A 26,316-nucleotide genomic window follows, 5' to 3' on the forward strand; every position below is an offset into this window, starting at 1 on the left:
AGGAGATTGGTGGTTCGCTTTAAAGACATATTTTTAGAGTTGAGGAGGAAACGAATGCTTCTACTGTAAATTCTTCAATTAAGGAAGAGGCAACATTCCAGCAGGCTTAATGAAGTATCTTTTGTTGATAGAGAGAAATGATACAGAAAGCACTCAGTATTGCATTACATAATTTCAGGAAAGAATTTCAGTTTAGATATAGCATTATATACTTAGCATTGTCAAACATGCCATAAACTAGAAAACATTCATCTGGGGGTTTGAAGGTAGTGGGAGAGGGGGAACATCAAACTCACTCAGCTCTATGCACATTGAATACACCCCTAGCTTCCTACCCTTGTGGCAGCCTGTAGATGTCCTAATGTTGGTCAGTTAGCTCCCTTGACCTACTCTTACTGCCCCACACATGTGACCTTGATCCCCAGTATATCACCTAAAACCTTGTATCATCTCAGGTTGCCCAAAACCCGCGAAGAATACTGGTGCTTTAACCATAACATAGCAGTGTCTGCACAAATGGAGTTGGAGAATGGCAGAAGTGCAGAGTACCTGAGGCTGAAATCAACAAAGGATGTCTGATGCTCACAGAAGGGCAAAGGCATAAACCCGTCTTCTCTTCTCAGGTCGGGAGGATCATTCATCACAATTACTGTCAAGGGACAGCCTCCCAGTACCTCTTTCTCCTGCAGGCTGTTAGCAAAGGCTCTATTCTCAGGTACTCTTCCTGGCAGAGATATACCACAGAGGGAGGCTCAGCTCAGTTTCCCTTTTTCTGCTCACTCAATGTATTCAGTAAACAGCTATTTACCGAGCACATTGAAGAAGCACTGGGGATATGCCAGTGAGTAAAAGTGACAAAATTACTACCCTGTGGTGCTTTCATTTTAGCAGGAGGAAAACGGGCAATAAACAAGTAAGTAAAACATATAGTATGTCCGATGAGGAGGCCTATAGAGGAAAAATAAATCAGGGAAGAGGAAAGCCTGCTATCTTAAATAGGGTCCTTGGGGCCTCCCTGAAAAGGCGAATTTGGGGGAAGAACATCTCAGGTAGAGAAACAGCTCGGGTCCTGGGAGTGTGCGTGGTGTGTTCAAAGGAGAACACAGAACTCAGTGTGGTGGGAGCAGCTAGTCTGGTGGGCGGTAGAAGAAAACGAGGGCTGAAGGGTAACAGGTTGCCAGGTGAGTGCAGGATTTTGGCGTTTTCCCTGCATGAGATGGGGTGAGGAGACCAAGGTGGGTTATAATGTAGTGACTAACATTCTGAAGGGATTACTCTGGCTGCTGTGCTGAAACGAATCTGTAGGAGGGAGGGTGGTCAAACAGAGAAACCAGTTAGAAAGATATTTGCAGTAATCCTGGTGGGAGGTGGTAGCTTGAGGTAAAATTGGGGAGGTGGTGAGAACTGGCTAGACTCTGCATCTATTTTAAAGTAGAGCCAATAGAACCTTGTGATGGAATGCATGTGGAGTACATGAGAGAGAGAGGAAGCAAGGATGACTTCAGGGTTCTCGGTCTGAACTGGAGGAAGGACAACTTTGCCTTTAATTGAGACAGAGATGGTGGGAAGCACAGGTTTTGGGGGAGAGACCAAGAAGAAGTTCCACTGGGGCCACGTTAAACTTGAGATACTAATTAGACATCCAAGGGGAGATGCCAAGTTAGTAGTCAGATATATGAGTCTGCAAGGGAAAGAGGCAGGCTGGAGGTACAGATTTGGGAGGCATCAGCACATATTTGGTACTTAAAGCTTTAAGACTGGAAGAGATCACCTCGGGAATGAGTGCAGGTAAACTAATAAAATCCGAGACTTGAGAGTGATCAGTGAGTCAGGAAAAGCACCAAGAGAGTAATATGGGAAGGAAACAAGGTAAAATAGTTTTTCAAGGAGGGAGAGAGTCATTGGATTTGGTTTTTTTTGAAGGTCACTGATGACTTTGATGAGAACAGTTTTGGTGGAGTGGTGAGGGCAAAGCTTAATGGGCATAGGTCCAAGAGAGAGATGAGAGAGGATTGAAGATGGTGAGTATAGACAACGCAAGATGTTTAGCTGTGTAGGTGAGCAGAGAAGTGAGCAGTAGCTAGGAGGACACGTGGCAAGAGGGAATGACGGGAGGAATTATACCCATGTTGATAGGCAAGACAGGAGTGATTGGTTATTGCTGGAGAAATATCATCATCAAATATCACTGGAGTAGACAGGATGACAGAGCACACAGGTGGAGGGAATTGGCACTAAATAGGAGTATGGACAGGTCGTCCATATAAAGAAGAGTAGGCAAAGTATATGGACTTACATGCAAGTAGGTGGGTAGATGGGGTGGTAAGAGTTTGTAGAAGTTTCTAATGATTTATTTTCTCAGGGAAATAGGATGAGAATGAGGGATGATGAGGAACTGTAGTGGAGGTTGAAAAGAAAAACAAAGGCATGAAATACTCAAATCTGGGCAGTTGGGACACAGAATGGACTAAAGAAATAGGTATGATTGCCAAGAAGTAGAGGGCCAAGTTTTGGCTAATAATCACAAATTTACCAAGGACTCCCACTAGCCTCCATTCCCAGCCAAAAAATCAAATACTCCTCCCAAAACATGTACCCATCCAGTAGGCTCAAGTGAGTTTCTGGGTGAGGAGGAGGTAGCAAAAGGAAAAACCTCCAGTAGCCAGAGGGGTTATGTAGATGTGTGAAGTGAAAGGGAGTACAAAACCTTAGGAACTGAGCATTCAAATCCAGTTTCATTTATTGGCTCTGTGGAGCTATGGTGGGAAATTTTTACCAGGGAAGGGTAAATTATACATCAGGAGGGCTAAATCAGATTTCTTTCTGGTTATGTCTTAAGACTGGTTGCATGGTTAAGACTTCTTGAAATCTACTCATATGCAAGTATGGATCAGCTTGTTTAAAGTACTGAAATGAGACCCTTCCCTGTTCAGTAAAGGGGGAGAGAGCTAGATTACAGAGCAGGAGCCTCTGGACATGCAGAGGGAGAGTCGTGACCACCTCCCCATCAGCCTTCTGCGCAGTTGTGCCCAGGCCCGGACCGGTCTACAGCCACTGTGTGTGAGTAACTCAGAGCGGTGCGAGGTAATCTCGATGCAAGTGTCCCACCTTCTGTGCCGCTGAGAAGGTGCTGCTGTTGCATTGCTGTGGCACGTGAGGGGATCGGTGCTCTGTTCTGGGTGGTGGTAGAGGGAGTACTTGGCCGGGGGGATGGTTACAGTGGGTATGTTAAACCAGTTCCCAAATGTTTTATAAGTTTCTGTGTCATGGTGTTGGTTAAAAGCAGAAATAAATCCTCCAGAATCTGAACTATTAAACAGATTAGATGCTATACTGTTTTAATATTGAAGGGTACAAGGGTGTGTATGTGTGTGCTTTGTTCGATAAACCTGAAGCCCTGCTCCCACTGTGGTGATCTAATAAATTAGAGAGCTCTGCTTCTAAAATATTGGTCTCAAGACACATTGTCTCCCACTTGTCTTGTCATCTTTATTCTTTTCTGTGTCAATCCTAATTGAATTATTTGTAACTGCTTCAGAATTATGTTGATTCAACCCTTTCCTTTCTAGATAGTAGCAAGAAAACATTTCAGATATTATTTGTGACCCTGAAAGAAATTAGGGTGGTAGAAATTTTAAAATGTCAGGTTGCACTAAGCGTAATTTCTTAATTAGGGAATTATATTAGCCAAGAAAGGAAAAAAGGTGCAAAACAATAATGCAAAGCTTATTGATATGTCAGTGTTTATCTGAACGAATAGGAAAATGTTCTGTTTCCAATAAAATGCTAATACCAAAAAAATCATTAAAAATTAGTGCATGTGAATAAATTTTGGACTTGTTTCAAACTTTAAATACTATGTTTTCTAACATTTTGGTTTGATGAAATCCAACCAGCATAAATAAAGCTCTATTTGGACTATAGCAGATATTACCAATTTGTTATATCACTTAAGTATTTTAAAGTTCATATTTGAAAAGCTTTAAAAAACAACAACTTGTAGAGGTACAATCTACTTGCCTTAAAGTGCAAGTACATTTTAAGTGTACAATTAGATACGTTTTGATAAATGCATAGTCACATAACTACCACCATAATCAAACTACAGAACATCCCATCAACCCTAAAAGTTCTCATATGACCCCATTTGCAGTCAGACCTCTCCCCTGAAACCCCCAGTCCCTAGAAACTGCTCATCTGCTGTCCCTATAGTTTTGCCTCTTCTAGATTTTTATATAAATGAAATTAACTGGTATGGAGTTAACTGTATCTGGCTTCTTTCACTTAGCATAATGCTTTTAAGTTTCGTCCATATTGTTTTATGTATCAGTTTATTCCTTTTTATGGCTGAGTGGTATTCCACTGTATGGAATATACCACAATTTGTTTACCCATTCATGGATTGATAGATATTTGGGTTGCTTACAGTTTTAGAATATTATGTATAAAATTGCCACAAACATTTGCATAAAAGAATTTGCTTATGTTTTCTTGGGTAAATACCTAGGAGTGTGATTAGTGGGCCATTGCCAAACTCTTCCAAAGTGGCTGTACTAGCTTACATTCCCATCAGCAGTGTGGCAGAGGTCCAGTTGTTTGGCATCCTCATCAAAACTGGATAGTCAGTTTTTTTTAATTCTAGCCATTCTGTTAAGTACGTAGTGGTATCTTAACTGTGGTTTCAGTTTGTATTTCCCTAATAACTAAAGATGTTAAGCATCTTTTCCTGGGTTTAACTGCTTTTCATATAACTTCTTTGGTGATGTCAATTCCAGTCTTTTACCTATTCTTAAAAATTGGGTTGTCTTCTTATTACTGAGTTGTAAGACTTCTTAATATTTTGGGTGCAAGTCGTTTATCATATAAATTGGTTTGCAGTTATTTTCTCCCAATCTGTGCCTTGCCTTTTCATTTCCTTCATATTGTCTTATGCAGAGTCAAGGTGTTTAATTTTGATGAAGTACAATTTCTCCATTGTTTCCTTTCTTGTTTTTGTTCTCTGTGACCTATCTAAGAAATTGTCGCCTAGCCCAGGTCACAAAGATTTTCCTTTATGTTTTCCTACAGAAATTATATAGTTTTAGTATTTACATTTAGGCCCATGATCCATTTTGAGTTAATTTTTGTATATGGTATGAAGTAAGCATCAAATTTGTTTCTTTGCCTTTACATGTAGATATCCAATTGTTCCAGTACCATTTATTGCAAAGACCATCTTTTCTCCATTGAATCAGGCAACTTTGTTGAAAATTAATTGGCAGTGTAAGTGTGAATCGTTCCTGGACTCTGTTCTGTTCCACTGAGCGATACGTCTAGCCCTCCTCCAGCACCACACTGTTTTGATTACTTGAACCTTTAGAAAGAGCCCTTAAGTTAGCTAGTGTAAGGCCCCCGGCTTTGTTCTTCTTTTTCAAAATTGTTTTGTTTTTCTAGTTACTTTGCATATCTATATAAAATTTAGAATCAGTTAACTTATACATAGCATACTAGGAGCTTTGATTAAGATTGCTTTGAATCTGTAGATCAGTTTGGAGGACAAATGTCCTCTTAACAATAGTGAATCTTCCAATCTATGAACATGGTACAACCATAACTTGTTTTATTGTGCTTTGCTTTATTGCACTTCACAGGTACTGCGTTTTTTTTTTTTTTCTTTTTACAAATTGAAGGTTTGTGGCAACCCTATGTTGTCAGATAATGGTTGGCATTTTTTTAGCAATAAAGTATTTTTTAATTAGGCATGTACATTTTTTTAGACATAATGCTATTGCACACCTAATAGACTACAGTATAGTATAAACATAACTTTCATATGCACGTAGAAACCCCAAAATTTGTGACTCACTTTATTGTGATACTCCCTTCATTGTAGTAGTCTGGAACCACACCTGCAATATCTCCAAGGTATGCTTGTAATCTCTCCAATTATTTAGGTCTTTCAAATCTCTCTCAGTAATGTTTGTAGTTTGCAGTCGTGCACTTTTTTTTGTTAAATTTACTTTTATAATATAAAAGTAAATATAAAAATTTATTTTTTATATTGAACTTGTATTCTGCAACCTTGCTAAATCCACTTATTATTCCAGTAGCTTTTTGATAGTCTATCTAATTGTCTATAAATAAAAGAGTTTTACTTTTTCCTTTTCAATCTGTAGGCCTTTTATTTCTTTCTCTTGCCTGTTATAATGACTAGAACCTCTAATACCATGTGTCTGGTAATAAATGCTAACATATTAATGTAGTACCGATATATGGCTACTTAGTGTTATTTTAGGTATGTGGAACTGAAAGACCAGTATTCTACCTAATAATTTGGGTTAATTTTTCAAACATATCTTACCTAACCTCTTGTTAAGCATCTCTGTTTCTAGTGAGCTGCTAAGAACAGGAAAAAAGATGAGAACAACTGGTTTTTTATCATACGTTAACCTTATGTCTTTATACACTACTTTAAACACTTTATGTACTACTTTAAAATGTTTAAAAAAAAAAACCTGCTATTAAGTGTAGCCTCAGCTGCATGAATACTGGTGTTAAAAAGTAGTAATATGAAACTTACTATCCCACATGGCTCTAAGATTCAGGCCAGAGCTCCCTCTAGCCTTCAGGGTTCAGACCAGCAGACCTTCTGCTCCCCTGGCATTAGTCAGTAAACCTCTGTTAGGTGTCTGCAGTCTTGCTCACTTTCAGTCCTCGCTCCTCCCTGCCCGCCAGTCCCACTGAGGAAGTTTTCTACAAATATGAAACTGTACTTAAGTATTCTAGTACTAATAAAAAGGGAACTTTACTCATGCACCTATTTTGTTTTTCTCTTTTTCCTTTCCTCTGCTTGAGACTGACTGAGAAACCAGGTTGAATTTGGAGGTCAAGAATGCCACTCTTTCCAATCCAGCCCAGATACACAACTATGACACTGGGCATGCCAAATACACAAGAAATGATTTTAGTGGTAAACGCAGAAGCCACCAGGGCTCTCAGGCCAAAACTGCAGTGTAGTGTTGGAAGACTTGGGGTTTGCCTTCTTCCTTTTAAAATTTCTCTAGTTAATGCTAGCTATTTTGTTCCCTCTTGCTGTTTCAGTTATCTGAAATCCTATCCAGCAAGATCTCTCTCCAGTACCCCAAAGCAGGGAATAAACTCTTATCAATACCCTAATCAAAATCTCGCACTATGTGAGCACAGCTATGGCAGTTACTGCTCTAATTAAGTCACTGTGTAATGAGAATTAGAGCAAATTGTTTTTACCTTAAGTAAATTGTAAAATAATTTTAATAGACAACATTCATCAACCACTCACTAGGATGATCTCATATAATCCTCCCAGAGGTGTATGTTTCCCAAGCCACACATTAGCAAGGAGTGGAACTAGACGACGAATCCACAGTCTTACCTGATTCTAAGAACCCAGCTCTTAAACACAACTCCACACGGTCTCCTCTGCTTAGAACCATCCTTATAACCTAATGTTTTCCAAAATGTGGCCCTCCAACCCTCTGTATCAGAGCAGAATCTCCTGGAGTGCCTGTTAAAATGTAGATTCCTTGATCTCACCCATACATGCTAAATGAGAATCTCTGGGAATGAGAATCGCCCGGATACAGGAGAGAGGCTAGTCAAAAACAAGAGTTGGGACTGATGGTAAAACGGAATGATGAAAGTACAATGGAAAATCTCAGTCTGGAGAGGTCCTAGGGAAGACAGATTCTCGGAACTGTATAGCAGGGAATAGGGGAAAGAACTGTAATAAGCTGCACTTCGTCCGTTTTTGTTGGAACGTGGAGTTAGAAAGGAAGCCGAATGATTTAGCCGTGTGGCTGACAGGGTCTTGGTGCTCTGGCCGGGTGCCAGGCCTGAGCCTCTGAGGTGGGAGGGCTGCTCTCAGGACATTGGTCCACCAGAGACCTCCCAGCCCCACGTAATATCAAATGGCCAAAGCTCTCCCAGACATCTCCATCCTAACGCTAAGAACCAGCTCCACTCAACGACCGGCAAGCTACAGTGCTGGACACCCTATGCCAAACAACTAGCAAGACAGGAACACAATCCCACCCATTAGCAGAGAGGCTGCCTAAAATCATAATAAGTTCACAGACACCCCAAAACACACCACTGGACACAATGCTGCCCACCAGAAAGACAAGATCCAGCCTCATCCACGGGAACACTGGGACCAGTCCTCTTCGCCAGGAAGCCTATACAACCCACTGAACCAACCTTAGCCACTGCGGGCAGACACCAAAAACAATGGGAACTACAAACCTGCAGCCTGTGAAAAGGACACCCCAAACACAATAAGTTAAGCAAAATGAGAAGACAGAGAAATACACAGCAGATGAAGGAGCAAGGTAAAAACCCACCACACCAAACAAATAAAGAGGAAGTAGGCAGTCTACCTGAAAAAGAATTCAGAGTAATGATAGTAAAGATGATCCAAAATCTTGGAAACAGAATACATAAAATGCAAGAAACATTTAACAAGGACCTAGAAGAACTAAAGATGAAACAAGCAACAATGAACAACACAATAAATGGAATTAAAAATACTCTAGAAGGGACCAATAGCAGAATAACTGAGGCAGAAGAATGGATAAGTGACCTGGAAGATAAAATAGTGGAAATAACTACTGCAGAGCAGAATAAAGAAAAAAGAATGAAAAGAACTAAGGACAGTCTCAGAGACCTCTGGGACAACATAAAACGCACCAACATTCGAAACATAGGGGCAGGACAGGAATAAAGACGCAGACCTACTAGAGAATGGACTTGAGGACGTGGGGAAGCGGAAGGGTAAGCTGGGACAGTGAGAGAGTGGCATGGACATATATACACTACCAAACGTAAAACAGATAGCTAGTGGATAGCAGCCGCATGGCTCAAGGAGATCAGCTTGGTGCTTTGTGACCACCTAGCAGGGTGGGATAGTGAGGGTGGGAGGGAGGGAGACGCAAGAAGGAAGAGATATGGGGATATATGTATAACTGATTCACTTTGTTACGAAGCAGAAACTAACATACCATTTTAAAGAAATTATACTCCAATAAAGATGTTAAAAAAAAAAAAAAAAGACCCTTTCCGAATAAGGTCATATTCTGAAGTTTTGGTGGATGTAAATTTTGGGGAAGACACTATTCAACCCACTACATATACTTATTTACTTCCCTAATTGTCATTCTGCCAGCTTAAATTCCAGGTTAGGTAGCTATTCATCCAGATGTTAACTCTGCTTATGTTTCTGAATTTAAACAAAGTCCAGTTATTACTCAAATGACTCTGTTTTTATGCCGAGTCATAGGAATTGATCCCTGGATGGAAGCACTTTTCTCTCTCTACTCCCTATCTCCTAATGACTATCGCAAAGAAATCATCCGCTCTTTAATACTTTATTTACTGCAGTGGTCCCATCCCGATTTCTCCTCTCTGCGGCTCAGATGTAGCAGTTGTTTACTAAACAGTTGGGCTAGATCATCAGCACTGACCTCTACTTTCTGATGAAACTTGACAAAGTTTACTAGAAAATGAACTCACCTTAATATCTTCCTCCACCCCCACCCCCCCAGTCTCTATTGATGCTTTGGGGAGTGTTGTTTTGAGAAGTTTGTCAGCACTAAAGAACTTCTGGTTGATGTTTGGGAAATATTTAGAAGAATCTTTGATCCTGTTTAATCTAAGGAATAAAATACACAGAACAGTATTACATAAAACACTCCATCCCTTGCATCAGCAGTTGATTTCAGACTCCTCAGGATGCAAGAAAATGAGTTTTTTGCCTGGAACATACAGCAGGCCAGAACTTTTTAAATCCAGGAATTTAAAAAGTCTATAAATGACTATAAAAAGTAAGTCTATAAATGTAGATGGCCACCTGTATGGTATTCTGATCATTTACAACTGTTGAGAGTACTTGGATTAGTTTCCAGTTTGGTGTAATGTTAGTGTCTGTCTTTGAGCTTTATCCACAAATAGTAAAAAAAAAAAAAAAAAAGGAAAGAAGGGAGGGAGGGAAGGAAGGAAAAGAGAAAGAAAAGAGGGAGGGAGGAAGGAAGGAAGGAAAAAGAAAAAAGAAAGTACTAAAAGAAAAAGCAGGAAAATGTAACCTCTTTTGGTCAGAAGTATCAAAGTGGTATATGATGTTATCTGTATGCCTGCTCTGTTCTTTGAAACACATCTTTCTGAACTACATAAAGTCCATTTTCTTTTTCTTATTTTATTTTAACCTTCAAAAGATACTCTAAATGCTGTAAGAATAGAGCCTACTGTTCCTTTTCCATCTTGGAAGAACCTGAGACTTCTGTCCTTCAGTTGAGCTCCACACAGTCTGATTCTTTATCCTTTCAGTAGAAAAGCAGTCACAGTTCCATTAAATTATGGTCCTATTAAAGTAGTGGACCTTTTGCAGAAGCGAAGTGAAGGCCTGCACTGAGAATTCACTGTTGGAAGTTTTGAATGTTCCCTGTGCTGACCCATTCTCTTTACCAGCACCACCGCTGCTGCACTTTGTGCTTTACCTTACAGGACTCATTAAAACAACGTAAGAAGATAAGGAAGAATTACGACTATTTCTACTGAAGAGTACAGAAGCCATAAAGTATGTTCCCTGGTAGAATATTTAATTTGGTTATTTGGGGGAAGAGAGTATGAGCAGATGGTGGTGGAGGGAAAAAATAGAAACACAGCCTTCAGAACACACATAATCCTGCTCAGAAATATCTCCCCACATGCCTTCCATCGACCAGAGGGTCTTTTGGATTAATAAGGCCCTACTGTACAAGGTGAGCAGCCATGGTTGGCTCAGTCCTGGTTGATGAAGAAAACCCTGTTGTAGTAAGATCCTCAATCCCATCAGGCTGAGGTCAGTTTACTGAGTGGGAATTCTGATTTCTGAGTGACTGAAAGCAAGGTAATTCTTGGGTCATCTAAGGAGAAGGCTAGCCAGGAGGTGCGGCACAAGCCTAAGGCAGTTTGACAGCCATCTTGAGACCGACTCATGTGGCTCCTAATGCAGAGCCCAGGACCACGGGAAGGACAAAACTCATCTGCAGTCAGAGACCCTCACTTCTACTCTATCTTCTACTTACTCTTGAAGACAGCAACTTCCCCTCCACCCATTAATAATACCCCATCCTCAACCAAATTACCTTTCCCTCTCAAAGGAGACAAGGATGAAGTTGCAGAGAACTCTCTCTGTGTTATATGCAGAGTACTCTGTTATATGCAGAGTATATATGCATACTAAATAAAGCTATAAAGTAGTAATGTTAGGCTTTGATTTGGGGGCATACTTTTTACTAGTTTAAGCTGTATTTTTGTTACCATAAACTTTTTTGTTTTGGTTTGGTTTTTTTTTTTTTTTTGCAGTACGCTGGCCTCTCACTGTCGCGGCCTCTCCCGTTGCGGAGTACAGGCTCCAGACGCGCAGGCTCAGCGGCCATGGCTCACGGGCCTAGCCGCTCCGCGGCATGTGGGATCTTCCCGGACCGGGGCACGAACCCGTGTCTCCTGCATCGGCAGGCAGACTCTCAACCACTGCGCCACCAGGAAGCCCATTTACCATAAATTTTTTAGATTTACAAGATTGTAACAGACATTCCACTGTGGTTTAGATAGCTGCCACGTAATGGACAGTAGGGCCTAGCTTGTGGTTTGGTGGATCAATCAATCAAGCTTTATCCCAGGAGTATATAACAGAAATTTATACAAGATTTAATCATTTATACTTTGTATAAAACTATAGCAAAACTCTGTTAATCAGAATATGTGCATGATATACTTAAAAGATGAAAATAACACAGTGCCAGATTGAAAGAACTTGAAAAACACCAAGATCTTTCATTTGCATAGAATTGACACCCTTACTAAGTACAGGAGACTGCCTTTACAGACTGGCTGACAGATACCTTTTGTTTCTTCTAGCCCTCCAAGGGAAGCATTATTCCCAGATTGCAGATGAAGAGCCTAAGGCCCAGGGAGGTTAAGTAACTTGTTCAAGGTCACGTGGCTAATAAGACTGTGGGTACAAACGAGGTCAGTCTGACTCTGCAGCTCCTGTTCTTAATGTGCAGCTCTTAGAAGGTAGAGCAGCATAGTGGAAAGGCTTTGTAGTCATTAGACACAAGTGGCTAACTAACTGTGATCTTCAGCAAGTGACAACTTCTTTGTGCCTCAGTTTCCACAACTGCAAGAGAGGGATAGCACCACAAGGGTGGTTACATATCTAAAAGTGACTGTCCTGATAAACTCCACAAGGGAGGGATCTTCCTTTTGTCCACCAGTGTACCCCAACTGCCTGCAGCTTTTGGTACTACAGCCAGTACCTGCTCCATAGAGAACTTGTTGAATTAATAATGCCTGGCACTTAGTAGGCATTCAATACATGGCATTGTCCAAGTGCATCATTAGTCATCTTCAATCCTAACCTCAAAGCACAGAGACTATAATAATGTGCTGTCTCCGATCTCATTTAATTCAAACACTAGCAAATTAGCAGAGTATGCATATGCTGACACTTCTAATCTTTTAATCCAGTATTGATTCATGTCCATGGGTTTTGGAACATCTAAACAAATTTTTGTTGAATCCAACAGTAACATAAATTATATTGTTATTGCTCTTGTTTTTTTACATTGAATTTTGAATGTCTTCTCTAAACATCATGTTAGCACATCTTCTTTTAAAGAGTAATGAAAACAAAGAGTATGAATTTTTGAAAGAATAGGCAAAATAAGTCTGTGTCATCAATGACACAATCTACAGATGCACCACTGTAAGTGGCAGTTACGCTTAGTAGGTCCTAGGAGTGAAAACAATTTGGAACTAGAACTCTTTGTCCCTTTCCCTTCATAGCACATTGTGTTATTTTATTCATTGATGTCTATGTTTGCTTTGTAAATTCTGCACTAAACTCCCGGGAGCTGAGGAGACAAGGTGCATGAGCTGTGTTGGCCTGCCTATAAAATTAGCACCCATGCTCCTTGTCCTTATTACACAGCAACAATAGCTTGCATTTCTGTTGAAAATAGAGTGAATAATGATATTTTATGATTTTTGAAGTGAACACAAATTTTCACCAAGCAAATCTGAAGTATAATATATAGTATATATACACATGGATCTTCTACTGTGGTTTGTGTATATCATCACGTGTAGATTCACGTTGTCGTAATTCTTTTAATCTCTTCCATATCTGTGATTCTGTTTCGTTCACTGTGATCTTAAATATGTATGCTCTTTTTCCCTTAATCATCTTCATAGAGTTTAATATTTTATTCATCTCGTCAAATAACCAGCTTTTGCATTTGTTTATTCTTTCACTATTTCTTACTTTTGTTTCATTAATTATTGCTTTTCATCTTTAGTAATTTTCTCTTCCTGTTTCCCTTTGGATTCTTTTTCTTTTTTTTTTTCCCAATTTCCAAGATAAGTAATTTCTCTTTATTTTTCCTCCTTTTTTTTTTTTCGGTGCACAGGCCTCTCACTGTTGTGGCCTCTCCCGTTGCAGACCACAGGCTCCGGATGCGCAGGCTCAGCAGCCATGGCTCACGGGCCCAGCCGCTCTGCGGCATGTGGGATCTTCCTGGACCGGGGCACGAACCCGTGTCCCCTGCATTGGCAGGCGGACTCTCAACCACTGCGCCACCAGGGAAGCCCTATTTTTCCTCTTTAATAATGAGGCATTTATTATTTAGTACAGCCTATACTGTATCCCGTTGATTCTCTTTTTCATTCTTTTTTAAGTAGTTCATGATGTTTCTTTTGATTTCATCTTCCATCCCAGAGTTAACATCCCAGAACACTTTTAGTTATTATATTTTGTTGTTTATTTTTATTTTTATTTTTATGGAATCTTGATGTGAGAATGTAACTTATAAAATATAAGTTTTTATAAAATGTGTTTTAATCCTCTTGCCACCAAGTAAATGATCAAACATCAAAGTGTTCCAGGGATCCTACCCCCTTTAAAATATTTTTGAGGGATATATGGGTTTGTATAAGTCTATTAAATTTATCAGTAGTTTCAATTCCTTTATTTAATTATTTTTTATCTACTGGAGTTGTCCTACTATGAAAGATACTGAAGCTTACACTGTAATTTTATTATTTTTCAATTTCTCTTTGCATTTCTAATATTTTTCTTTTTAATATTTAGCTACTACTTTGATTCATACAGATGTTCGACCAGTATTTTCTTTTAAAAAAAATATATATATATATTTGATCCTATCCATAGATGCTGAAAAGAGATTTGATAAACTTAAGGCATTCCTAATAAAAATTAGAACAAAATAGAAGTTAACTATTTAAATATAATACTGTGTTACCAAAACTCAACAGTATCTCATATGCCGAAGCATTAAAACCCACATTCTGGTTAAAGTCAGAACTATGCTTTTTATTATTAAGCAAATGCTAGTGAAAGCACTAAGAAAAGACCATAAAGATGAGAATATTCAACATAAAGCTGTGTTTTTGCTGCTGATAGAAAATCTAGAAAGTCAAAAAGAGTCTAGTAAAAAAATCAAGTAGACTTAAAATTTGTTAATATGGCTACATATGAGATAAATACACAACAGTTGATTTTCTCTGTTCTAAGCAGTGATTGCCTAAAAGCAGAAGTAGGAACACATATTCCATTTACCATAATAAAAAAATTATGAAATTATTTAGGAATAAATTTTAAAAGAAAGCCACAGAAGTTATGTGAAGAAAACTGAAGTCTTATTGGAAGAGAAAATAAGATTTGAGCACATGGAAACTTATACTTTTTCCTTGAAAAGACAATATAAAAGTGTCAGTTCTTTCAAAAGTATAATGTAAATATCACACAAATGCAATTTCGGGATAAGTTGAGAAGGGTTTTTTTTGTGTGTGTTAGAATTAAGTTAAATACTCTTAAATGTATATTGCAAAATCGGTGCCAGCAGGAGCCCAAAACAGTGTGAAAAAGAAAACAGCCAGACTTGCCTTATTAGATATTAAGTCACTAAGGAAAGCAGGAATAAACACAGATCAATGGAGCAGAAGAGAGAAGGGAGACTGGATATCTATATATTTGAGAATGTAATATATGACCAAGTTGGTATTTCAAAACAGTGGGGAAAAAAGGAGTTATTTAATAAAGGATGCTAGAAAAATGAATGTCTTGAAAGAAAGTAAAGCTAGATTATAAAATTAAATGAAAAATGTTTTTCAACTTGTAGAAAAATATAAAATATACATACAGTCTAGGGGCAGGGAAGACAAAAACAGGAATCCAAAAGCTGTAACCGAAAAAGAAATGAACTTGTATAGACACACAGACATGCACATGCACACACACATGAGTATTGGATAGATGCCATAAATAAAGGCGATAGTGGATTTATAAAAATTTGCAACAGGGCTTCCCTGGTGGCGCAGTGGTTGAGAGTCCGCCTGCCAATGCAGGGGACACGGGTTCGTGCCCCTGTCTGGGAAGATCCCACATGCCGCCGTGGAGCAGCTGGGCCCCTGAGCCATGGCTGCTGAGCCTGTGCGTCCGGAGCCTGTGCTCCACAACGGGAGAGGCCACAGCAGTGAGAGGCCCGCGTACCGCAAAAAAAAAAAAAAAAAACCTTGCAACAAAAGAATACAGAGTATTAATAATCCATGATAAAGAAGGAGCTTTGCAAGTTGACTAGAAAGAGACAAACAGCCCATAGGCACTAGATAAAGGATGTGGAGCTGCATTCACAGAGCAGCAAATCCAACAAAATAAACTCATTAGTGGCCAGGGAAACACTAGTAGCCTGATGACCAAAATTAGTGTAAAAGATTTAAAGCATGTACAATATAAAGAGGTCTTACAAATCCGTAAGATGACAACTAACTGAATTTCCAAAACAGGTAGGAATAGTCCCAGTGTATATCCAGTGAACTTGTTTTATCTAATCAAAGACATACAAATTAAAACAAAAATGACATACTTTGGCAACTTTCCAAAAATAGCAATCCCAAGCATTAGTAAAAGTGTGAAAAGGAAAGTACCACCATACATTTCTTGCATGTTTATTAAATTGACCTTTGCAGGGGTCAGTTTCCCATAGGTAGCAAAAGCCTATTAAAGTATTCATGTTCTTTCATCCAGCAATTTAACATATTGGAATTTATCCTAGAAAATCCTTATTATTAATTACAAAGATATCTATTTAAATATTGAGAGATATTTAAATATTGTTTATGTGAAAACAACTTAAATACCTGAAAACAAAGTAATTTTTTAATATATATATAAAATCAAATATTATACATCTATAAAGTGACATATTAGAAAATCTTTAATGGCATGGATGGGAAGTGCATGAACAAAGTTATAAAACAGTGTATATGGTATGATCTCATTTTTGAAAGTTTATATATCTTTTTTCAAGGAACATGTTTTATATACACGTGTGTATATGTGTGTATATATGTGTATCTGGCCTCAGCAAGTGCTGTATTGTTATTCACATCTTGCCTTTGATGTTCAACTAATGCACCAGTACTGTCGAATTATGGAAAATGTCAACAGGTTTCCACTCTACCTAGAAAATAAAACTTGTTTTGAAGATCCAGAGAACCAATGCCCATCGGAAGAGAGATTTGTAACTGAAAAGATTCATGCGTTTACACATGAAAACACAAAAGTACAATAGATTTAGGATAGGAAAGTGAAAATATATGTCCCTAAAATTAATATGTAAGACCTGAACTCAGGTTGGATAAGCAAGATTGTTCACAAGGATACCATTTTTAGTTTCACCTTTCAGCTGAAATTTGCTTTTTAAGCACAGGATGGTTCTTTCTTAGAAGAAGAGTAGGCACCAACTTTGACTTATTAAAAAAACAACAGCAGGGGCCTCCCTGGTGGCGCAGTGGTTGAGAGTCCGCCTGCCGATGCAGGGGATACGGGTTCGTGCCCCGGTCTGGGAGGATCCCATATGCCGCGGAGCGGCTGGGCCCGTGAGCCATGGCCGCTGGGCCTGCGCATCCGGAGCCTGTGCTCCGCAACGGGAGAGGCCACAACAGTGAGAGGCCCGCATACCGCAAAAAGAAAAAAAAAAAAAAAAAAAAAAAAAAAAAAAACAACAGCAACAACAATATGGGACAAGAGACCAATGATCCTAGAGCACAAATCATCAGTTTCTAATTCCGAATGCCCTCAGAGGATTTAATATCTATGCTGAGCTCAAAATGTCTAAGGAATGAGTTAGTAGGGATGGAGAAAAATATGTATCAGGAGATAAATTGGGACCTACCCCTAGAGCCAAGGTCAATCCCCTAAACAGCTTTGCTTCTATACCGTGGGAAAGGAGTGGACTGCATTTTAGACAGTAAAACTCAGAGTCACTACAACAGACCTGTCTCTCTCCCAAAGGAAGAGGAAATCTAGAGAAAGGAAGGTAAAGGGTAGCAGCCTAAACAGAACCTCTCTTCAAGTGCTGTAGTTGATCCTCCCACCTGGAGGAATAACAATCACAAGAGAGTCGGAGCACATACCACCTGCCAGGCACTTCTCTAAGCATCCCGCAGTCCTGTTTCCAACTGATCTTCACAAAACCCTATGAGAGTCGCTACTGTTATCATCCACATTTACAGATGAGGCTTCTAGTGAACTTGGCAAGCCATAGAGCTGATAAGAGGCAGGGCTGGAAGCCACCTGACTCCACCTTTTGTTCCATATGCATCCAACTTGTACAGAAGGAAAAATGAATAATGTCCCTAGTAGGAAACGGTCGTGTTTTCTCCAACAAAGAAAATGGTACTGTTTGAGCCTTAATACCAGTTGATTTTAGGTGATTCATGCACGCCCTATTATTTTGAAGCTGAAAGTGTCTTCTTTATCGGTATTTTTCATCTAAATTTATCCCAATCTGTCCACTCGAAGCTGTTCTTCTAAGTGTACTAACTAGTGCCAATTTGTCATGCCTATTATTAGCCACGTACTATTACATGTCAGTGTCAAAGTGGCACAGTGGATGACTGTTTAGTTACTAATTCCAACTTTTATTCTGTTGGGTTTTTTTAATTAATCTGAAAAATGGTGCACAAAACCAGCGGCCTCAGCATTTTCTTTTAACACAAATACATCTTAGGTGACAAGCTGCTTTATCAAAAACTATCTAATACATGTAGTTAGATTTATGGATCTAGCTCTAATAGAAAATAAACTTATTTGTAATTTTTTTAAAAGCAGGCATTAAAATGATATCCAAAATAAATTATATTTTTGTATATTCTGCATACATTTGATTATGGAATGGGGAAAGAAAAGACATTTCAGTTGTTATCGGCTCCATTAAAGATCACTTTGGATTAAAAAGAAACAAAACTTACATTTCTATTATTCTGCCACTGAACTATATAATTGAATCTGGGCAAACGGGGATTTCTTCACTCCATTCTTTCACTTTAAACATACAAATGTGTAAAGACTTGGCCCTCCCCCATTCCTGGTGAGTAGGGCTCTACTAATAATCATGTACCCAAGTTGATTTGCATATTGAAAGGTCTGTTGTTTTCATACCAGAAAATTTAAAGATAGTTTAACTCCTTTGTAATTGCAGGAACTTATCTTTTCTTAATCCATTATGCATTATTTTAGCTATTATAAATTGGTAAATGAAATAGAGGCACATCTCAACTTCTGAGTATCCATTTCATTATTGTCACTTACGTATGAACCAAGTTCTGCAAGCCTGCCAACCCCTGGCCTGCTACCTTCTGGGAGGAAGCTAACTTGTCTGGTAGTAAGGGTTCCCCTTGGCTAGAGGCCCCAGGGCCAAGAGGTCTTGATAAGATAGTTTGAAAAGTAAGCTCTTTTGTCAGCAGTCAAGAGTTGTATGTGGCTTTGTGTTGTAACCTCCCTGGGCCTCGTTACAGAGTTCCATAGGTGATCCTCTTGATTCCTTAAAGATTGAACTCCACTCACATTTTTAATCTCAAAATTACCGCCCCCCCGTCAGGTCAGTTCTTCCTTGTGATGTTTTTGGACATGTCACTTACTTTAGTCCCTACCTCCTCTTCATCTCTTGCCTTGTAATGACCAATCAAATTACTTTTCCGACCTCTCTTGCCCCTGGTCCTCTCCAAAATATTCTTATTACTGCCCCCAAGCTAATCCCTGCTAAAATGAAACAAATTCTGGTCGCTTTTCTATTTAAAATCCTTAAGTGGTTCTCCACCATTTAAGGTGCTTCTCTGTCACCTACAGACTTGAGTTCCAGTTCTCAAGTTTGACAATGAGGGCCTTAACTGAATGCCTCCAGCCTGTGTTTAGTGCCCTCAGCCCCCCAATGTTCTCTGCTGGGAGGTTCACCCTGCCATTGCTCTCCTGCCTCACCGGCTCCCTCCCCCCTTCCACAGGCCCCTGTTAGGGCACTGCACTTGCCGACCCCCTGATTCTGCTGTGAGCTCTGCAGTGAGGTTAGGGACCATATTTTATTCACTTCCCTATCTCCAGCATCTGGCATATGACTTTGCCGACAACACTTAACCCCAAAGTAACTAAATCATGAGACTTCTAAGGATGGTGCTGTACTGGGTCAGGGTCTTATTCAGACTTCACATTGATGTTTCTAGAAATAAAAAATCATATGGAAGTTTTCATGCATGTCTGACCACTTCATCAAGTCTGATTCTGAGTTTTTCTTTCCAATAGCTTTCGTGATAATATTGGGTTAATGGTGAGCAAGTTTTTTATTTAGAGAGAGGGTGTATTTATTGTTGGTAGGAGGTCTCAAAACGGTGAGTCCTGTTGGTGTAAAAGAGCTGTCTGTGCTCTAATTCCTATCTCAAATCTAACTTAATGTGCTTATTCGTTTAGTTCTAGAATGGCAGATTACCGTTTCTACAAATGAAGGTAATTTCTTTCTAAAGGCCTTTGTGGTAATTAGCAAGCAGATAAAAAACTAAAAATGACTGGTAAATATTGACCCAAGAGCATAGGGACATGAGTATTTACAGCCCTTGTTTGTTCATCTTGGTTCACTTGGTCCTGATTTTGTGAATCAGCATTGCTGTCTGAATTGATCTTTACTCCATCTGTATTTTTATCTTTTCCAAAACCTAGGTAAGAACCTGGATGCTGTCCATGACATCACGGTGGCATACCCTCACAACATTCCCCAGACAGAGAGGCACCTCCTCCTCGGTGACTTTCCTAAGGAGATCCACTTCCACGTCCACCGATACCCAGTGGACACCCTCCCCACATCCAAGGAGGACCTCCAGCTCTGGTGCCGCAAGCGGTGGGAAGAGAAAGAGGAGAGGCTGCGCTCCTTCTATCAAGGGGAGAAGAATTTTTACTTTACGGGGCAGACTGTCATTCCACCTTGCAAGTCTGAGCTCAGGGTCCTTGTGGTCAAATTGCTCTCCATACTGTACTGGACCCTGTTTGGCCCTGCAATGTGCCTGCTCATCTATCTATACAGCCTTGTTCGGTGGTATTTTATAATCATCATTGTCATCTTCGTGCTGCAGGAGAGAGTATTTGGTGGACTGGAGATCATTGAACTTGCATGTTACCGTTTTTTACACAAACAGCCACATTTAAATGCAAAGAAAAAGGAGTAAGATTGTAAGGTTCACAGTGTAAAAACCTAGGGGGTATTTTGGAAATGTTCTAAGCTTTTGTAAACCGAGATGCTTTTTTGCATGACTATGTCAAATATTTCTTACTATCGTCATTATTTGTTAAAGATATTTTGCACTTAGTTTTGTGGGAAAATATTGCTACACACACGATTTTTTTTTTAATCTCTGAATGTAATTTCAACACTGTGTAGCAGGGAGCAATCGCTGTGAAATAACTTGGGCCACAGTATTAGTAAACAATCATCAGGCTGTTAGCAGACAAGGTACACACAAGATCTTCTTAAAGGCCCAATCCTGCTTCCTAACAAACTCCCCAGACAGGAGGCAGATCTGGGGCTCCTGAGCACTGGCCCAGATCAAGTGCTGGCACTTGACCATGGAGGTGAGGGCCCTTCCTCCTGGCTCCCTCTCAGCCCTGTCCCCGCACTCCTTTCTATGCCAATCAAACCCTTGCATCCTTCCTCAAGACCAGAAAACAGAAACCCCTTGTCCTTAAGCTGAACAAACATTTTAATAGGAAGCCCTTCATTACTCGTGAAATCTTGGCATTTTGCTGTGCACTGACCTAGACGTCAGAAGACCACCGGTGCCCTTTTCTCACGTGGAGAATAAGAGCTGGACAAGTCTCAGGGAGCAACCGCAGGCTCTCCACTCAGAAACCTTAGTTTGAATTTTTAAAGCCAGGAATTCATACAGTTTAGCTCTTCACTTCTGTGTAACCTTGCATGTTTCGTGCTGGTTTCTTTACAGCTTGTTAGCAGGTGTAGCTTTTCTGCATTATAAAAATCAAGTCACTTACCTTTTTAAAGGAAAGCGTAGAAGAACGTTCTCTTATTGCCATCAGAAACGCTCTTTTGAAGTTGTGTCTTGGTTGAAATATTTCTTTAAAACCTGCCACAAAAAGGAAGGTTATTGTGTTTTCTGCGTGTGCATGGGTATCTAACTTCTGCCACTGAATCAACAGCAGCACTTGCAGACAGGGCTGTAATGGTTTAACTTAAATTATTCAATCCTTGACAAGTTTTATTCTTAAAACCAAAATGGTCACACAAAAATGAATCCTGTTTTAATGATAGTGAGGGATCGCTCTCTCTTTAGTCCCAGGTTTCCTCTTTCATTAGTAAAACCCACTTTTTACCAATTGTGTTGTTCACCTAAATATTCCTGTTATTTGGAGTCAATGGAAAATTCAGCAGTCAACAGCACCAGTCTCCTTCTGAGGCAAAAAAACAAATGTGTGGTTGTTGTTTCCACTCTGCTGGAGCCGTGCAGCTACTTTTCTTTTTTTTCTTTTTTTTTTTTTTCTGGTCCTAATGGGAATGCTGGTCAGTGCAGCAGAAAATATGGGGCAATTAAAAGTCTTTACTGTTGGGGCTTCCCTGGTGGCGCAGTGGTTAAGAGTCCGCCTGCCGATGCAGGGGACACGGGTTCGTGCCCCGGTCCGGGAAGATCCCAGGCTGGGCCCATGAGCTATGGCTGCTGAGCCTGCGCGTCCAGAGCCTGTGCTCCGCAATGGGAGGCCACAGCAGTGAGAGGCCCGCGTACCGCAAAAAAACAAAAACAAAAACAAAACATAGGGAGGCACTTAATTGTGTAATGATGAATGGAAACTGCAGGCATCAAAAGAAAAAGGGGGAAAAAAAGTCTTTACTGTTAAAAAACCTGTCTGCTTATTCCTGCCTTGAACCAGCTTCAAACACTGTTTCTAGCTTTGTGTACTCTTGGCGTGAGTGCCTTCTCCTTAATTACATCTCCTTTGTGCTGGGCGGTGATTTCCGCCGGCAGTGGAAACCGGCATCGCTGTGACAGGCAAGCCCGCTGTGAGCTAGACTTACCCAGCAGACGACTTCTTTCAGAAAGCCACCGCAGCACTCTGCTGGCACACCATCTTCACTGGAAGAGAACTAACTAGTGCCTCTGCTGAAGAGCCCAACCTGTATTTAACTCCTCTCCCAAGGCTGTTTCTAATCCTGCCGGGGCGGGGGCTACTAATCAGTTATTAGGCACATCTGCAGACCCAGCTTCCTTGGTTTCTAAGGTGGTTATTTTTTTAACCTTTTTTTTCCTCCCCTTAATAAAAGAGGTTTCTAATTTAGGCCTCTCTCAGACTTCTGGTTATATTTGGAAATAAGTAGTTTAACAGTCAGGATTGCATTTGTCCTGGGTCAGAGAGAAACGCTGAGTTTTCTGCTCCACAGGTGTTTGTAATGTAGCCTGGCTGCTCTTCCTCCAACTGCTCAAGGCTCCTTGGTTCAGGGTCTGGCTTTAACGGCGAGTCCTCTTGAACCCTTTGAAACCTGTAAAAGGGGAGCTCTTCCTTTTTAAAACATGTTTTCTTTTGATCATAAAAAACATGTTTAAGATAAAATGCAAACTCTTTTTTAGTACCCTGAATTCATAAGCACTGAAACTGAGACATTGTACTTCTAAGAATTAGAAATAACTTCAAAAAGAAAAATGTTGCCTTTTTTGGTCTCTCGTGTGGTTTTTTGTTCGTTTGTTTTGTTTTGTTTGCAATAAGGCTTCTTTTAAAATTGTAATCATTTGTGTTTTCCTACACAACTTTTTCTTATTTAAAAAAATGCACTGTCCATGATTTGGACTCTAAAATTGATAGTGTCACGTAGAGGTTAATGCAGTTACAGTACTGTGCTTGGCCTCAGCTGTGACCCCTTCCCACCTCCCAGTCTCTTGCTCTGGACTCAGCAGCCGCCTCTCTGGCGGCATCTGGACTCTCACCAGTCCATCCAAAGGAAACTCAGTGGAGTTTGAAATGTTTACAGTGCTGTATGTCCATTTGTTACATCTTTACCATTCAGACAAGATTTAAATAAAGCAAGTGTGGTTTACATGGGACATGAACCATTACACTTAAAACAGGAACCTACAAGGAAGGGCACTGATTAGGTCACAAGTTTTCCCACCAGGCCTCTTTGATGAAACAAGCCGAAGTAATTGTAAACTTCAGTAGAAGAACATGGTAAAAGACTAAAAGAAAAATAAATGTCAGAGCCCATAATTTAAAGTTCTTAATAAAATCCTTGTTTGTTAGGCTGCTAAAACACAGATGGGGAGAAATCCCAGCTTCCACTTGAGTCACTGAAATTAGTTACATCCATAGCCCCACGTCAGACGTCGTCCATCAGCAGCCGATACTGAACTCGCCAGGAAGGGGAGACGTTCCCACCTCACTCGGACTTCAAGCTCTGGCCTGACCACGCTGCCCTTGTGCACTTTTATAACAGAGACTAATGGAGGGAGCCTGTTGGTATTAAATTGTTTACATTTCTTTATATAAATAATGTGCTTTCAGTGCCTTAGTTACGGGTCCCTTTCTTTCTCTTGTTCCAAGAATTCTGCAATGTGTCTCTTAGGTAAAAGTCTCTTTTTGCTGTTCACTGGGAGAAAAATGGTTTCTAAAACACTGGTCACTGGGGTCAATACTACTTTGTGATGACATCTGGGAAAGAGAGCTTTATGTGGAGGTAGCGGTTGCCTCAGGGCTATTGTTTATGTTGCAGAAACGCTCTTGTCACATGATGAGCTTCAGATTAGACATGGCCCTAAAGTTGTCTTGTGCTGACCTTAAATTCTTATCTCAGAAGAGAACCTTGGTTTTGGTAATTCATTTTTTAAAAGATCATGTGCAAAAACACTACGTTTTAAAAATAACTCACAGAATGGCCTTAGTTTTTTATGTATGCTGATATGTTGGTGAGTTGTGTTCTCTGTAGTATACATCCCAGAATAAAGTGGAGTGAATTCAATAGTTTACTCGTGTGTTGGGTTTCTGTTTTTTGCAGGAATGACTGGCGGCTACATTGTTACTGTATTATAACATGTGGTATTGAGGAAGAGCTGACCAGTTAGGACTCTCTTTCACAGATGTTTAAAACATAATGCCAAAGCAAAAAGGGAATATACCGCCTTCATCACTGAAAAAGTCCAGGGGCCGCAGCTGAATTCAGGGTTCAGTGAATGTCATCAGAACTTGGTTTTCCTCCATCTCAGTTCAGCCTGAGGGCAGTGTGGTCGTTCCACAAGGGAGGGGGTCTCATGGGAAATATCCGGACCACTAGCTGTAAGAGGTAAACGGGGCTCTATGCACGCCCCTCCCCCACTGTCAGGGAATACAGAACTAGGAAAGCAATTCTTGGACCAAAGCTTGACAAATGCCTGAAAACACACTTAGCCAACAGACACGCACAAACATCATGGGACTGAAGGGTAGCAGAATATGCTGCCCCCAAATATGAGTGTAGGAGTTCAGGACATGCCGCCGCAAATATACCACTTTGGAATATTGATTATTTTCAGCTGTAGGCACTTGAGAAACAGCAAATGCAGGGAAGGGCTGTCTCTGAACTCTCCTTTTCTGCCTGAAGACAGATCCTCCAAAAGGAACTCAACTGCCATAAATCCCCTCCCAGGGAGTTTTATCAGCCGGAGGGGATTGACTCTTGTCACAGGAAAGGAGACTTCACACCCACACACTTTGTCACAAAAGGCCATACCCCCCCCCATCTATTCCAAGGGTCCATTCATCTTTCCTAAAAAACATTCACTATCCCCTAAGAGGGCTACTTTCTTCCTCCCCTTTTTCCATTAAGATGGTATTTCAGGCCTGGATTCTAAGCCACCTCGAAGAGTTACTCCTTTTTCCCTAAGTATCTCCATGAATACATGAGGGATACATGCTAATAAATTTTTGATTGTTCTCCTCTTGTTAATCTGGCTGATATTACAGGAGTCTCAGCCAAGAACTCAGAAGGGTAGAGGGAAAATGATTTTCCTCCCCTACAGAATCTAAGCTCTGCAGTGCCCCATTCTGTCTTTGGGTTCTCCAACAAGCATTTGCTTGAAAGATCCACTCTGAGGGGAGCCCCCAATGTCATTCTCTGGGAAGGGGGCATGAGGGACCAGAAGAATGGGTTTCCAGGACTGGGCCGTGGGGCTGGTGGGATTTCTATATTCTGTTCAGGCAAAGGGGAGAGGAAAGCATAGTCTTTCTAGTCACCCATGTGCTCCCACACCACTCATTTCACTGATAAGTTATGTAAAGGGCTTCAGCTGCTCCCTGCGAAGGGTGGGTTTTCAGTGAGGTACTTCAAATGCCAGCTAGTAAGCCCTAGGATGTCACAGAGTCTAACCTACACTCATACAATGCACTCTTCATGCCAAAATGTTTTTAAAGTAAATACCTAAAAGACAACTTGAGCTCTCCTGGCTGTGTTGACTTGATTCCCAGGATCCACATGGTGACTTGAGGCCTGCAGTCACTTCAGCCCTACATCCTCTAAGGTTCAAATCCGGTGGGGAAGAGCCAGAGAGACAGCTTCCCCAGTGGCTTAACACAAATCCTAAAGTGGGTTGCAATGCTCATTCCTGAACCACTTACTTGCCTGGAAATAACTAGGTGGCTTGCGTCCCTGGGTTACTCACCACCCCCTGGAGCCAGGGCTGGAGTTTGTTCCCCTGGACCACAGGGACCCAGCGCTGGGGAGGGATGAACTTTCAGAGGGCTGCTGTTGAGAACAGGATAAAATGACGCTGGGTGGCCAGATGTCCACCTCGACTATGAAACTTCCCAAACCTCCCAGTGGAGCTGGGAGCAAATCAGCACAGCTTGCAGAGAGTCCCTGACCCTGCACAGTGAGAAACAAAGGAGCTTGGCTGCCTCCTCCCATCAACACCAGGGGATATTTGGGAATCCAAGGTTCTCCAGAGCTG

General features: G+C 40.5%; 1 protein-coding gene across 4 annotated transcripts in view; it reads left to right on the top strand.

Moving 5' to 3' along the window:
• LCLAT1 (lysocardiolipin acyltransferase 1) overlaps window positions 1-24,360 on the top strand; it is a 182,447-nt gene extending 158,087 nt beyond the window's left edge. For all 4 annotated transcript variants that reach the window (XM_082642804.1, XM_082642802.1, XM_082642801.1 and 1 more), the window contains one exon: window positions 20,063-24,360. In XM_082642804.1, the coding sequence (XP_082498930.1) occupies window positions 20,063-20,565 (503 nt within the window). In that variant the 3' untranslated portion in view covers window positions 20,566-24,360. The remainder of the gene's footprint in view (window positions 1-20,062) is intronic.
• The last annotated feature ends 1,956 nt before the right edge of the window (window positions 24,361-26,316 follow it).

Source organism: Mesoplodon mirus, assembly GCF_964341445.2.
Source record: "Mesoplodon mirus genome assembly, chromosome: 14".
NCBI classification, from domain to species: domain Eukaryota; kingdom Metazoa; phylum Chordata; class Mammalia; order Artiodactyla; family Ziphiidae; genus Mesoplodon; species Mesoplodon mirus.